Source organism: Lathyrus oleraceus, chromosome 5, assembly GCF_024323335.1.
Source record: "Lathyrus oleraceus cultivar Zhongwan6 chromosome 5, CAAS_Psat_ZW6_1.0, whole genome shotgun sequence".
In the NCBI taxonomy this organism is placed as follows: domain Eukaryota; kingdom Viridiplantae; phylum Streptophyta; class Magnoliopsida; order Fabales; family Fabaceae; genus Lathyrus; species Lathyrus oleraceus.
Genome location: NC_066583.1, coordinates 331,179,294 through 331,195,481, shown reverse-complemented (window position 1 = coordinate 331,195,481; position 16,188 = coordinate 331,179,294). Strand labels below are relative to the sequence as shown.

The window sequence follows — 16,188 nt, the reverse complement described above, 5'->3', positions numbered from 1 at the left end:
TGCAAAAAGTCAAAATATTTCAATGTGACAATGGCGGTGAATATAATAATGATCTTTTTCAAAAATATTGCACTGATCATGGTCTAGTTTTTCGCTTCTCTTGTCCCCACACATCCTCACAAAATGGGAAAGCAGAACGCAAAATAAGAACCATTAATAATATGATACGCACTATGCTAGCTCATTCTTCGGTTCCCCCCTTGGCATCATGCTTTCCACATGGAAACTTACCTGTTAAATATTATTCCCTGTAAAACACTTCATAATCAGTCACCAACACAACTCATGTATCATCGTGATCCCACCTACACACATCTCAAAGTCTTTGGTTGTCTATGTTATCCAATATTCTCGTCATCTACCATTCATAAGTTACAACCCCGCTCTACTCCGTGTGTCTTCTTGGGTTATCCGCCGAATCATAGAGGTTATAAGTGTTTTGATTTGTCTAATAGAAAATTAATAATTTCGAGGCATGTTATATTTGATGAAACTCAATTTCCCTTCACCAAGATACACTCCCCTTCACCTCACTCTTATCAATTCCTAGATGATGATGACCTTCACCCCCATCTTATACATCAGTGGCAAAATCAAAATTCACCACCTGTTGCACATAACCAACCAACACCCACAATCCCAATTGACCAACCACTACCCTCAATAAACCAACAATCATCATCTCCTACCTCTTCGATCAACACACCTATTACAGTAAACTTTCCATCACCACCATCAATTCAACCGCATCCACCTCCACATACACGAACCATCACCACCCGAAGCATGAAAGGCATTGTCAAACCCCGCACGATATTTAACTTATCAATATCTCACTCTGACCACACCATCTCTCACATACCTAAAAACCCCAAACTAGCCTTATCAGACCCGAATTGGATATCTGCAATGCAATCTGAATTTGATGCTCTTATTCGAAATAAGACGTAGGATTTAGTTCCTCGTCCTTGTGATGCTAATCGTATTTGATGTATGTGGATTTTTAGGCATAAGAAAAATTATGATGGCTCCTTTGAGCGTTATAAGGCTCGTCTTGTAGGTGATGGCAGGTCACAGGTTGCAGGTGTGGATTGTGATGAGACTTTTAGCCCCGTGGTGAAACCCACTACCATTCGAACAATGCTTACCATTGCTCTCTCCAAATCCTGGCCCATTCATCAATTGGATGTCCATAATGCCTTTTTACATGGTGATCTTCATGAGACTGTTTACATGCATCAGCCATTGGGTTTCCGCGACCTCCGTCATCTAGATTATCCATGTCGGTTGAAGAAGTCATTGTATGGTCTCAAGCAAGCGCCTAGGGCATGGTATCAATGTTTTGCTGACTATGTCGCCACCATTGGCTTTCGCCATAGCACATCAGACCACTCCCTTTTCATATATCGACAAGATTTATACATGGCCTACATTCTGCTGTATGTAGACGATATCATCCCCATCACCTCCACTCAGGTCCTTTGCCAATCAATTATGTCACTCTTAGCATCTGAGTTTGCAATGAAGGATTTGGGCCCTCTGAGTTACTTTCTGGGTATTGCAGTATCTTGTCATACTGATGGCATATTTATCAGTCAAAGCACTTATGCATCAGAGATCATTTAACATGCTTTCAAGGATTCCTGTACACCATCAGCCACTCCTGTTGACACCAAGCAGAAACTCAGCACCTCCTTCGACACTTCTTATGAGGATCCCTCCTTGTATCGGAGTCTTGCAGGGGCCCTACAGTATCTCACATTCACTCGACCTGATATATCATATGTTGTTCAACAAGTTTGTCTTCACATGCATGCCCCTCGCACGGAACGCATGTTTTCTCTTAAGCGCATGTTGCGCTATGTTCAGGACATCTTACATTTTGGACTACAGTTATCCCCATCTCCCATTACAAAGCTTATCTCCTACACTGACACTGATTGGGGTGGATGTCCTGACACCAGGCGTTCTACATCTCGGTACTGTGTGTTTCTAGGTGACAACCTTATTTCTTGGTCTTCCAAAAGGCAATCAACTCTCTCCCATTCCAGTGCTGAAGCCGAATATAGGGGGATTGCCAATATTGTCTCTGAATCGTGTTGGATTCGCAATCTTCTCCTGGAACTCCATTTTCCTATTCCTCATGCCACTTTGGTGTATTGTGACAATGTTAGTGTCATCTATCAATCTGATAATCCTGTGCAACATCAACGCACTAAGCATATTGAGATGGACATTCATTTTGTTCGGGAAAAGGTAGCTCGTGGTCAAGCTCGCGTCCTTCATGTTTCCTCAAGACATCAGATCGCAGACATCTTCACCAAAGGACTTCCTCGCATTCTCTTTAATGATTTTCGGACCCGAATTGGAAATCTGCAATGCAATCTGAATTTGATGCTCTTATTCGAAATAAGACGTCGGATTTAGTTCCTCGTCCTTGTGTTGCTAATCGTATTTGATGTATGTGGATTTTTAGGCATAAGAAAAATTCTGATGGCTCCTTTGAGCGTTATAAGGCTCGTCTTGTAGGTGATGGTAGGTCATAGGTTGCAGGTGTGGATTGTGATGAGACTTTTAGCCTCGTGGTGAAACTCGCTACCATTCGAACAATGCTTACCATTGCTCTCTCCAAATCCTGGCTCATTCATCAATTGGATGTCCATAATGCCTTTTTACATGGTGATATTCATGAGACTGTTTACATGCATCAGCCATTGGGTTCCCGCGACCTCCGTCATCTAGATTATGCATGTCGGTTGAAGAAGTCATTGTATGGTCTCAAGCAAGCGCCTAGGGCATGGTATCGATGTTTTGCTGACTATGTCACCACCATTGGCTTTCGCCATAGCACATCAGACCACTCCCTTTTCATATATCGACAAGATTTAGACATGGCCTACATTCTGCTGTATGTAGACGATATCATCCCCATCACCTCCACTCAGATCCTTCGCCAATCAATTATGTCACTCTTAGCATCTGAGTTTGCAATGAAGGATTTGGGCCTTCTGAGTTACTTTCTGGGTATTGCAGTATCTCGTCATACTGATGGCATATTTATCAGTCAAAGCACTTATGCATAAGAGATCATTGAACGTGCTGGCAAGGAGTCCTGTAAACCATCAGCCACTTCTGTTAACACCAAGCAGAAACTCAACACCTCCTCCGACACTTCTTATGAGGATCCTTCCTTGTATCGAAGTCTGGTAAGGGCCGTACAGTATCTCACATTCACTCGACCTGATATATCATATATTGTTCAACAAGTTTGTCTTCACATGCATGCCCCTCGTACGGAACACATGTTTGCTCTTAAGCGCATTTTGCGCTATGTTCAGGACATCTTACATTTTGGACTACACTTATCCCCATCTCCCATTACAAAGCTTATCTCCTACATTGACGATGATTGGGGTGGATGTCATGACACCAGGCGTTCTACATCTGGGTACTGTGTATTTCTAGGTGACAATCTTATTTCTTGGTCTTCCAAAAGGCAATCAACTCTCTCCCGTTCCAGTGTTGAAGCCGAATATAGGGGGATTGCCAATATTGTCTCTGAATCGTGTTGGATTCACAATCTTCTCCTAGAACTCCATTTTCCTATTCCTCATGCCACTTTGATGTATTGTGACAATGTTAGTACCATCTATCTATCTAATAATCCTGTGTAACATCGGCGCACTAAGCATATTGAGATGGACATTCATTTTATTCGGGAAAAGGTAGCTCGTGGTCAAGCTCGCGTCCTTCATGTTTCCTCAACACATCAGATCGCATACATCTTCACCAAAGGACTTCCTCGCATTCTCTTTGATAATTTTCGGACCCGAATTGGAAATCTGCAATGCAATCTGAATTTGATGCTCTTATTCGAAATAAGACGTGGGATTTAGTTCCTCGTCCTTGTGATGCTAATCGTATTTGATGTATGTGGATTTTTAGGCATAAGAAAAATTCTGATGGCTCCTTTGAGCGTTATAAGGATCGTCTTGTAGGTGATGGCAGGTCACATGTTGCAGGTGTGGATTGTGATGAGACTTTTAGCCCCATGGTGAAACCCGCTACCATTCGAACAATGCTTACCATTGCTCTCTCCAAATCCTGGCCCATTCATCAATTAGATGTCCATAATGCTATTTTGCATGGTGATCTTCATGAGACTGTTTACATGCATCAGCCATTGGGTTCCCGCGACCTCCGTCATCTAGATTATGCATGTCGGTTGAAGAAGTCATTGTATGGTCTCAAGCAAGCACCTAGGGCATGATATCAATGTTTTGCTGACTATGTCGCCACCATTGGCTTTCGCCATAGCACATCAGACCACTCCCTTTTCATATATCGACAAGATTTAGACATGGCCTACATTCTGCTGTATGTAGATGATATCATCCCCATCACCTCCACTCAGGTCCTTCGCCAATCAATTATGTCACTCTTAGCATCTGAGTTTGCAATGAAGGATTTGGGCCCTCTTAGTTACTTTCTGGGTATTGCAGTATCTCGTCATACTGATGACATATTTATCAGTCAAAGAACTTATGCATCAGAGATCATTGAATGTGTTGGCAAGGAGTCCTGTAAACCATCAGCCACTCCTGTTGACACCAAGCAGAAACTCAGCACCTCCTCCGACACTTCTTATGAGGATCCCTCCTTGTTATGGAGTCTTGCAGGGGCCCTACAGTATCTCACATTCACTCGACCTGATATATCATATGTTATTCAACAAGTTTGTCTTCACATGCATGCCCCTCGCACGGAACACATGTTTGCTCTTAAGCGCATTTTGCGCTATGTTCAGGACATCTTACATTTTGGACTACACTTATCCTCATCTCCCATTACAAAGCTTATCTCCTACACTGACGCTGATTGGGGTGGATGTTCTGACACCAGGCGTTCTACATCTGGGTACTGTGTGTTTATAGGTGACAACCTTATTTCTTGGTCTTCCAAAAGGCAATCAACTCTCTCCCGTTCCAGTGCTGAAGCCGAATATAGGGGGATTGCTAATATTGTCTCTGAATCGTGTTGGATTGTAACACCTCAAATTTGCACCTATCATTGTACATACATTCTCATATTGGGTCATAACATAACATGGTCCACTGCATAACATTGCATTGTCCCTTTTGCCTCAAGTGCAAGATCATCAGGAGAATTAGGTCAAACTGGTCAGGAGATCAGTCAGTCAAGCAAGCAAGTGCATTTCTCAAGGAGCCAAGGCCCTAGGGTTGGTCCAACATGTTCACATGACTTGGGGATCCATTTGAAGTGTTTAGGTCAAGGATTGGATGTTCAGAAGTCATCAGTCAATGCACAATCAGTCAGAAACCCTAAAAAGTCAAACTTGGTCAACTGTGTCTGATTTTATGGTTTTGATGGTTGGATTTGGTTTGAGAGGTCTCATTCATGTCCATATAGTCCTCATATATCATGTCAAACACCATCATGGAAGAATTTGAAGCCAGATCAGAAATTTCCAAAAATAGAAACTGGACCTGTAACTGAAACTTGCCAAAAATGGAAAGTCTTGATCCTCAAACTTACATCATGATAAAAGCTTCAAATGAATTTTTGCCCAACATGAAAGTTGAAGATCTTGTTCTCCCATTTCCAAAAAGTCCAAGAACTCTCAATTCCCATGCATGGTTGGCAAGTTATGATCAATTCATTTTCAAAAATTCTTGAACTTCAAAAGGCCATATCTCTCAAACCATTTGGCCAAATTTGGTGAGGTTTTTTCCAACAAGTCACATTTGACCTCCTCTTTCCAAAAATGTAATTTTCATGTACCAAAACTTCACCAATCAAAATGGCATTTTTGGACTTGCATGAATTAATTTCAAGTGTGGTACAAAAGTGAATTTGTGAGATAATCATTTCTAACCAATTCTACCAATCAAACATGTTCTGAAAATGCATTTGTGACATGAACCAAGTCATTTTCGTGCAGTACATATAGCCATTCCTAACTTGCTTGAAAATTGGACAAAAGTACACTTTTCACCAACTCCATCCCACCTTTTCATGAACTTTGATTTGTACCCTTAAACAGCAGATATATTCATCATTTTCTGTCACTTGGAAACCCTAGCAGCCCCTGACCAAAACAGAAAATTGCATTCTCTCATTTTTCTCATTTTTGCTTCACTTGGATTTTTCTGAACAAAATTGCAAAGAGCCTTGGTTATTAAGCTTGGATTCACCTTCTGCAAGTCCTTTAGAAGCCTTGGTAAGTGATGAAATTCGACTGTAAAAGCACTATCCAAGGCTGCTCCATGGAAGCTCACTCATGACAGTTCGTGATTAGGAGAAATTGGAGCACCATTGAGCCATTTCCTTTCGTCCATTCTTCAACTGGAACTCTTTGGAATTTCTGTTTACGCATTTGGTAGCTCAACGACCACCATCCCAGTTCTGCCATGAATTGAAGGTTAGAAACTCACTTTCAAAATTCATGAAATGTTATGGTAGTTTATGTACATCTCACTGCCATGAACACCCTGGACCTTTTATTTTTGATTTTCGTTGAGATTTGGTTGAGATAACTTTGATTTATGTTTGTGATGCCAAACTTGTTTACTTCGATTCATGCTGGCCATGGCGTTTTGTTGTGATTGGTACTTGAATTCGTGATGTATGAAGTAGGAACTATGGATTGGTGTGCTTGATTTTGAGTTCCAAGAATTTTGTTCTTGACCTGGGTTCGTGTATGAAGAAGCTGCCCAGATTTTCTCCTTTTCCTTCGTGTTACTGTAGCATTTTAGGGTTTTAGTTTGCATGAGGAAGGTGATTCGTGATTGGCCATTGGAAGTGGGCCATGCAGCGTGTGATTGGTCCGTGCCATCGTTGACCGAGCATTGACTTTCCATTTTAAATGAAACGCTGAGTTTCATACTCAGCGAGGGACATTTTGGTCCTTTGGCTTTTTATTACATATTTATTCCAATAATCATTATTTAATTCACTTTATTTTGCAATGCTTATTTCACTTACCATGCCTAACTTGCAAAATTCATAAATCACCCATTTCAAATCCAAAATTCATGAAAATTTTTGCATCATGTTCTGTTGGATCTCTACTTTTTTATCATGATTTTTGCTGATTTTTTGGATGGTTGGATTTTTAATGGCATTAGGGTTTGTAGCATGTGACCAATTTTTGTACATTTTGCCAATTCAATTGTGAAATGATGATGATATATCCAATGGACCTGAAATTTTTTGTGCATAAAGTAGACTCATCCATGTTTATTTTGATGTAAAGATCATGAATTTATCTTATGTGGTTTGAGAGTTGTGAATTTTTGAAGTAGGGTGTGACAACTTGTGTCACACCATGGATGTGCAACTTCCTGATTTTTGTATCCATGCTTCTTGACCTCCAATTGACCTCAATTTTTGCATGAACCTCCTATTATGTGTCTAGTTTGTATGTGATTTTTTGTGGAATTGTTTGTGCCTTTTTCCTAATTGTTTGAGATTTTTCTCCCCTGTCTAGTCAAATGTTGACTTTGTGTGACACATCTTGCCATTCCATTTGTGAAATTCTCATACTTTATTGGATGATCTTGAAATTTTACATGAGATAACTAGACATCTTAAGCTTTGCCATGGTTTTAGTCCCATTCATTTATCATACACCATCTCTGACTTATGAGTTTTCTAAGTTGATGCATGTTTGGTTGACTTCTTTGAGCATGTTCAAAATTGCTTTGACTTTCTGATTTTCATTGACTGCCTTCCACTTGTCCAAATGAGATGAAATTTGACATGCTTACTATGCTGTGGGTTGTGATTGATCATGATTTATTTGATGATTTTTGGAAATGTTTGAGATTGGTTTTGATGCAAGTCTTGCTGTTGACTTCTATGAGCTTCTAAGTGCCATGTTTTGACCTAATTTGTTCATGAAATGATGATGATGATTGATATGAATGTGAACCCAATTGGTTTTGTTTCTTGATTGATTAAACATGATTTTGGATGCTTGCCCTTTGCTGTTTTGACTTTTTCATTCTCTTTTGACCCTAGGCTTGCCCTAGTGGTCCTGTTACTCACTTTTGAGCTTGTGTTTTCAGTTTGACCAACAAATGACCAATGAGGCCAATTCTTTTTGATTGAACTTGCTTGAATATCATTGTTTAACTTGTTTGTTTTGTAGGTGGATTGGCTCACATGCCTTAAGCCTTGTGCCTTGCACATCCATTTGCCTCTAATTAACTGTTGATGTCTGTTTCTTTTTGCTTTGTTTGAAGTTGTATACTCATGTCTGCTTGACTATTTCAGGTGCTTTTAGTTGCTCAGTTCCTTGTGAACTTTTGCTTTGCTTTGCTTATTAAGCAATTTGCATCGAGGTATATTTCTCATCTTCATGTAGTCTGGAAGACCTGGCCTATTACTTGGCCAGGCAACTGTCTGAAGTCCTCCTTAAGAGGCAATGTTTGTGGATGTTTAATTTTGTCCTTGCATAGAGTCAAAGACCTCCTAAGTGAAGAGGCAATTGGCAGAACCCAAGGGATATGCAACCTATCCCCTGCTATTCTGTGTGTCATCTGCTTTGCTCACATCGCTGTGTTGATGCATTGCAGATACAAACCCAAGATCTTGTACAATTGTACAGTTGAGTCAGTATCAAATGTGTAGAAGGGTTCCCACCTTCTGAACCCACACATTCTTGTCTTAAGCTCTCCCAGGCCAGGGATAAGAGCTGTGAAGTCTTATCTTCACTCACCTTTCATCTGCTTCACCTTAGCCTCTCAATGGCAAGGTTAAGAGCACATTCACCCAATTCCAGAGGTTTGTTTGTTGAGGTTGATATGACCCCTCGACTAAAACCTAGCCTTGTTTGAGCCCCTTGCTTGTGTATAGTGTGTGCTACTTGTGATTGTGTGATTGTTTGACTTGCTTCCTGTGCGAGTTAGGGTTAGTTTAGACTTGCTTCCTGTGCAAGTTAGGTTTTGCTTGGCTTGCTCCCTGTGCAAGTTAAATGTGTGTGTGGCTTGCTTCCTGTGCAAGTCATGATTAGGATAGGCTGGCTCCCTGTGCCAGTTAACTAGAAACCTTAACTTAGGGATGATTTTGCATGACAACATCTAGGCTCGAGTCGTAGTCTCCCTAGTTGTGTCTCCCTCTGTTATCTGGTTAGGCTAGTCCTGTATCCCTCTGTAGGGGAACTACATCGCCCTGATCTTCATACCAGATGAAGTATGTAGGCAGGAGATTGAGCTGATCTCTCCGGGCGCCCTTTTTCTTTTTTATGTGTGTTGTTTGACAGTTGCTAGGCTCGAGTGCCTGACTCCTTAGCAATTTGTTGTCTGTTTGTTTGTGTGTGTTGCTTGACAGTTATAGGCTCGAGTCCCCGACTCCCTATTAACTTGTTGTGTTGTTGTGTGCTTGGAAGCTGATGTAAGACCATCGAGTGGCATTCGGGTTCCAGTGTGTGTGTGTTTTGGTTCGGATGCTGATGTAAGTCCAGTGATTGGCATTCGGGCTCCATGTTTGCCTTTGCCTGTGTTTGTTTGTGTGCGTGTTAGCCGAGCTACGAATGCTCTGATTCTCCTTCGTCCAAGGAGATACGTATGCATAGGATGCGATATCCTAGCGAGCATGTGTCGTTTCCCCAGTCCGAACTACTTCGACTCTGATGTCTATGCTGTCGCATCGCGCGAAAAACCGGCGGGAAAAGAAAGAACAACAGAGCCGCCACCGTGCGTTATTTATCCCAAAAGAGGGAAAGGAAACGCTCAGAGTAAACCTAGGAAAGAACATGGTCTCGCGACCAAAGAGAATGGGTTCGGGAGTCGGTTATGCGAAGGGAAGGTATTAGCACCCCTACGCATCCGTAGTACTCTACGGGATCCACGCACAAAAGGAAGGAATATTGGTTGCTAAACACTGCTCACACTTACACACACTGGCTGAAAGAGACACAAGAAACTGACTGAAACTGACTCGGCAGGATATCGCATCCTGGGCCTACTTAGTCTATCAGGCATAGACATCAGAGTCGAAGTAGTTCGGACTGGGGAAACGACACATGCTCGCTAGGATGTCGCATCCTATGCATACGTATCTTCTCGGACGAGAGAAGAATCAGAGCATTCGTAGCTCGGCTAACACGCACACAGACAAACAAAGCACAGGCAAACATGGAGCCCGACTGCCAATCACTGGACTTATATCAGCATCCGAACCAAAACACACACAAAGAGGCAAACGTGGAGCCCAAATGCCAATCGCTGGACTTACATTGACATCCGAACCTAAACAACACAACAGATAGATAGGGAGTCGGGGACTCAGCCTATAACTGTCAAACGCACACAAACAGATAGCAAATGCTAAGGAGTACGGGGACTCGGGCCTAGCAAAGGTCAAACAACACACACAAAAGAAAGAAAAGGCGCCCGGAGAGATCAGCTCAATCTCCTGCCTACATACTTCATCTGGTATGAAGATCAGGGCGATGTAGTTCCCCTACGGAGGGATAAAGGACTAGCCTAACCAGATAACAGAGGGAGGCACAACTAGGGAGACTACGACTCGAGCCTAGATGTTATCATGCAAAATCATCCCTAAGTTAAGGTTTCTAGCTAAATGGCACGCGGGCCGACCTATCCTAAGTATGGCTCACACAGGAAGCAAGCCACACACACACTTAACTTGCACAGGGAGCAAGCCAAGCAAAATCTACTTGCACAGGAAGCAAGTTAAACTATCCTAACTTGCACAGGAAGCAAGTCAAACAATCCTAACTTGCACAGGAAGCAAGTCAAACTATCCTAACTTGCACAGGAAGCAAGTCAAACAATCCTACAAGCACAGATAGCACACGCTATACACAAACAAGTGGCTCAAACAAGGGTTAGGTTTTAGTCAAGGGGTCATATCAACCTCAACAAACAAACCTCTGGAACTGGGTGAATGTCGCTCTTAACCTTGCCATTGAGGGGCTAAGGTGAAGCAGATGAAAGGATGAAGTGAGGATGAGACCTCACAGCTCTTATCCCTAGCCTGGGAGAGCTCAAGACAAGAATGTGTGGGTTCAGAAAGTGGGAACCCTTCTACACATTTAGAACTGACTCAACTGTACAGTTGTACAAGATCTTGGGTTTGTATCGGCAATGCATCAACACAGTGGTGTGAGCAAGGCAGATGACACACTGAATAGTGGGGGATAGATTGCATATCCCTACCTTCCACCAATTGCCTCTTCACTTAGGAGGACTTTGACTCTATGCAAGGACAAAAGTAAACAATCACAAACATTGCCTCTTAAGGAGGACTTCAGATAGTTGCCTGGCCAAGTAACAGGCCAGGTCTTCCAGACTACATGAAGTAAAAGAGACATACCTCAATGCAAATTGCTTATACAAGCAAAGCAAAGCAAAAAGTTCACAAAGGAACTAAGCAACTAAAGCACCTGAAACAGTCAAGCAGATGTTAGTATGCAACTTCAAACAAAACAAACAGAAACAGAAACCAACAGTCAATTGGAGGCACATGGATGTGCAAGGCACAAGGCTTATGGCATGTGAGCCAAGCCACCTACAAAACAAAGAGGTTAGGCAATGATACTTGGGTAAGCTCAATCAAAAGAATTGGTCTTAATGGCCATTTGATGGTCAACCTGAAATCACAAGCTCAAAGGTGAGTAACGGGACCACTAGGGCAAGCCTAGGGTCAAAAGTGAATGAGAAAGTCAAGACAGCAAGGGGTAAGTATCCAAAATCATGGTCAAACAATTAGGAAACATAACCAATGGGGTTCACATTCATATCAATCATCATCATCATTTTATGAACCATTTAGGTCAAAACATGGCAAACAGAAGCTCATAGAAGTCAACAGCAAGACTTGCATCAAAAGCAATCTAAACATTTTCCAAAAATCATCAAATAAATCATGACCGACCCTAACACATAGCATGGTAAGCATGTCAAATTTCATCCCATTTGGATGAGAAGAAGGCAGTCAATGAAAATCATGATGTCAAACCAAATTCAAGCATGCACAAAGAAAGTCAACAAGCATGGGTCAACTTCAAAAAATCATATCAAATTGAAAACAGCTGAGAAATGAATGAGATTAACACCAATGCCAAGTTTGAGATGTCTAGTTATCACATATCAAATTTCATGTCCATCTAATAAAGTATGAGAATTTCACAAATGAAATGGGAACATGTGTCACACAAAGTCCACATTTGACTAGGCAGGGAAGAAAAATCTCAAACAAATGGAAATTTGTTCAAATAAATCCAAGAAAATTCACAAGTCAACTAGACATACAAGAGTAAGTTCATGCAAAATTTGGGGTCATTTGGATGTAAGGAAACATGTGAACAAAATTAGGGAAAATGCATGATCATGGTATGGCACCAAATGTAACACATGACTTCAAAAAATCATAACCAGCAAACCACAAATGGGAAATCCACAAACTTTATATGGAAATGAAGGTCAATGTGTCTAGTTTTACCACAAAAAATTTCAAGCTCATTGGATGCAATATTACAATTTCACAATTGAAATGGCACAAGGTATCATTTATGCACACATGTTAGAAAACCAATTATCATTCAAAATCCAGCCAATGAAAAATTAATTAAAATTCATAATTAAATAATAGACTCAATTATGAACATCATGGAAAAAGAATCATAATTTTTGGATGAAAAATGAATTGGAAATTAATTTGTGAAGTTGGATGAAAAATTGGATGAAGCATGAAACAATAGGCATGGCAATTGGTCAACACAAGTCAACAGAATGGCATTTCAGTAAATCAGGGCCTCATTTAGTAAAACGGCAGCGTTTTGAGCGCGCCCAGGAAATGTTTTGATTGGCCCGCCCCCAATGAAACAGTGACAAAGCAAACAACAGCCAATGAGCTTTCACGTTTTTGGGAATTTCACACAATGGACTAGGGTTTCTAACAGCCAGGCAATCGTGTTCAGCATGTTCAATCTTGAAACGAACATTAACCAAGCAAATCAACACAACAACAAGGCATTGCTAATCATCAAGTGACATCAAGCAAACAACCAAACAAACAATCAAGCGTGGAAATTCTGGGCAGGGCAGGTTGCAAACAGCAGCATTTGAACATTCATCATCATGCATCTTAAAAATCAACATGCCCAGAATTAAGAATTAAACACTCTAACAGCATCATTAAGCATCAGGCATCAAGAATGTGGGATCATATTTCATTAAATCCATGCTAGCAAGGTAAATCAAACAGAATTATGTTTGAACACACAAAATGAAATGAAGATTTCTTGGCCAAAACACAACCAAATTAAGCATGCTTTAGTTCTCTAGAATCACCATAAAAAGACCTTTCAAAAACATACTATGGCATGGCAAATGATTGAAATCGAAAGCTTACTTGATTTTTGAGAAATGGAGATGCAACAGTTGTTTGAAGGTTCTAAGCCCAAACAGAAGCTCCCCTGGCCTTGCAATGATGGAGGAGGAAGCTATTTACTCAAGAATGCTTGATGTATGATGAAGAGTTGTTTGACTGTTTGTTGGAAATGGCCAAAAACTATGGAAGTCACTTTTTCAAAACAATGCAAGAACCAATGCCTCCAAGTGTGAAAAATGTGACTGTAGTGCTCATGATGTTGCCTTGATGATGAACCAACCAAACAGAGTCAAAGTGCTTACAGTTTGTGGACTGATAAATGAAAAAGTGCAAGAAGAGGTTTTTTTGAGTGAATGAGGGGACCAATGCTAATTTTTGTTGGTTTGATGATGCTAGCTGTTTGGTTTTGACAGAAAAGGATGAGGGAATATGGTCTAAATGCAAGGCAAGGTTTGGTGCTTTTTAGTCTTGACAGGTTTTGCAAGTGAGAGCAAGGTTTGTTATGTTGGTTTTGAGCTACAAAACAAGTGTGTATGCTGCTCTTACAGTTTTTGATGACTGGGAAAAAATGCAAAAAAAAATGGCCAAGGCAAGGTAAATGGTTCTGCTATGTGATGTTTACAAACATTGTGTTTTGGTCATGGGAGATCCAATGCAAAATGACCAGCAGTGTGTGTTCTTTAGAATGACAGTCCCCAATCAATTTGCCTTGGCCCAAAGTAGCTTTTGTGTCATGCTTGTTGATTAAGTTATGCTGGATTGTTGGTTATGTTATGCTGGTTTTGAGGCAAGGCCAAGGGTGTGTGCAAGTTTGAAAATCAACATCAGAAAAATGAAGAGCTGTTGTTGGTCTTATGACAGGAAAGATGCAGTTTTCAAGGTGCAAGGTTGAATCATTGGGGTTTTTTGACAGAACAATGGCCAAGGTAGCAAGGGCTTTGGTTGGGAAAAAAATAAGTGAAGGTTTGTGTGCTGCTACTGCTACTTGTTTTTGATGACCAAGAGAAATGCAAAATGGCCAAGTGGGATCATGTTGCTGCTAGGTTGTTGCTGTTAGAAGTTGGCAAGCCTTTTTTGAGAAGCAAAATGCCAAAGTGTTTTTGTATGCTGGCTACTAGTTTCAAAGATGGGGAGCCGATTGTGCCAGGCCAAGCAGGTTAGGTCATGCCTTTTTGTTTTTGACAGATGAAGTGAGGTGAACTGTTGCATTTGGTTGACAGAAAAGTGAGGGCAAGGTTCCCTCTTGACAGGAATTACAAATAGGAAAATGCCCTGCTGTTTTGTACTGTTTTGGCCAAGTGGTTTTTGCCCTGCTGTTAGCAATACTCATGACAGAAATTGGACAGCAAGTTATGCTGTTTTGTATTGTACAAAAATCCTCCCTTCTTTGGAGTTTGACAGCTTGCTTGATAAAATGCCAAAGCCAAGTCAATCCAATCCTCTTCTGCTGTCCTGCTGCTGTAGGTTTTCTAAATGGCAGGAAAATGGTGGAATGGATGCAGGTTAGGTTACTAGGGGCTTGGACAGAAAATCCTGTTGTTGGATGTTGCTGCAGAACTTTTCTTGACAGAAAGAAGCCAGGCAAAGTGAGTTTGTTTGGTTATGCTAGTAGCAGGAAAATCGTGCTTCCTTGTGCTATTTGCTGTTTTTTTTTCTGTTGTCAGCAGGATCTTGCCATCCTTTTTTGAGGTACATGCCAAGTGAGAGTTTTCCAATGAGTGAATTGACCAAGGGTTTTTCTGCAGTGGGATGTCATGACATAGTTTTTCAAGCATGGCCAAAGCAGTTTTTTAGCATCAATGAGTCTTGGTCAGTTCTGTTGCACTCCTCCTTTTCTTGTGACTGCCATGAGTCTCTCTTGACAGAAAAGTAGTGCTGTCCAAACTGCTATTGGACAGTACAAGTTATGGCTATTGCACTTGGTTGTTGAAGCAATGTACTTTCCTCCTCAATCCAAGTAAGCAAGAATGGCTTTATGTACTGTTTAGAGTATGGCTACATAATGAGGTTTCAACATGACAGAAAAATGGCTTGCTAACTTCTGTTTTGAGAGTACAAACCATGGTATGGTGGATGCATAAACAAGTATGGTGCAATGGTACTTTTCTTACAATCCAAGCAACCAAGCAATATCCACATGTTCTGCATAATTTGGCTTTGCAAACACACTTAAAATGACATTTATGAGCTTTCCCAATTGGCCAAATGCTGAAAAAATGTTTGAGTCAAAAAGTCAACTCTTGGTCAAACTTTGAATTTAAATGAAAAAGGTCCAAAAATGCCATTTTGATTGGTAAGGTTTTAGGTCATGAAATTTATATTTTTGGAAAGAGGATGAAAAATGTGGTTTGTAGGAAAAAACCCCACCAAATTTGGCCAAACGGTTTGGGAGATATGGCCCTTTGAAGTTCAAGATTTTCTGAAATCGATTCGATCATAACTTGCCAACCACACATGGGAATTGAGAGTTCTATGACTTTTTGGAAATGGGAGAACAAGATCTTCAACTTTCATGTTGGGCAAAAATTCATTTGAGGCTTGTATCATGATGTAAGTTTGAGGATCAAAACTTTCCATTTATGGCAAGTTTCAGTTACAGGCCCAGTTTCCGTTTTGGGAAATTCATGATCTGGCTCCAAATTCTTCCATGATGGTGTTTGGCATGGTATATGATGACTATTTGGACATGAATGAACTCCCACAAACCAATTCCAATCATCCAATCACTGATTAAATGGACAGTTGACCAACAGTTGACTTTTAGGGTTTCTGACTGATTGTGCATTGACTGATGACTTCCAAACC

General features: G+C 40.9%; 1 protein-coding gene across 1 annotated transcript in view; it reads left to right on the top strand.

Moving 5' to 3' along the window:
• Positions 1-4,360: 4,360 nt before the first annotated feature.
• Positions 4,361-16,188, top strand: part of LOC127080479 (uncharacterized mitochondrial protein AtMg00810-like) — a 132,047-nt gene continuing 120,219 nt past the window's right edge. Inside the window, exon 1 of the mRNA XM_051020795.1 lies at positions 4,361-5,044. Coding sequence (XP_050876752.1) covers positions 4,361-5,044 — 684 coding nt within the window. The remainder of the gene's footprint in view (positions 5,045-16,188) is intronic.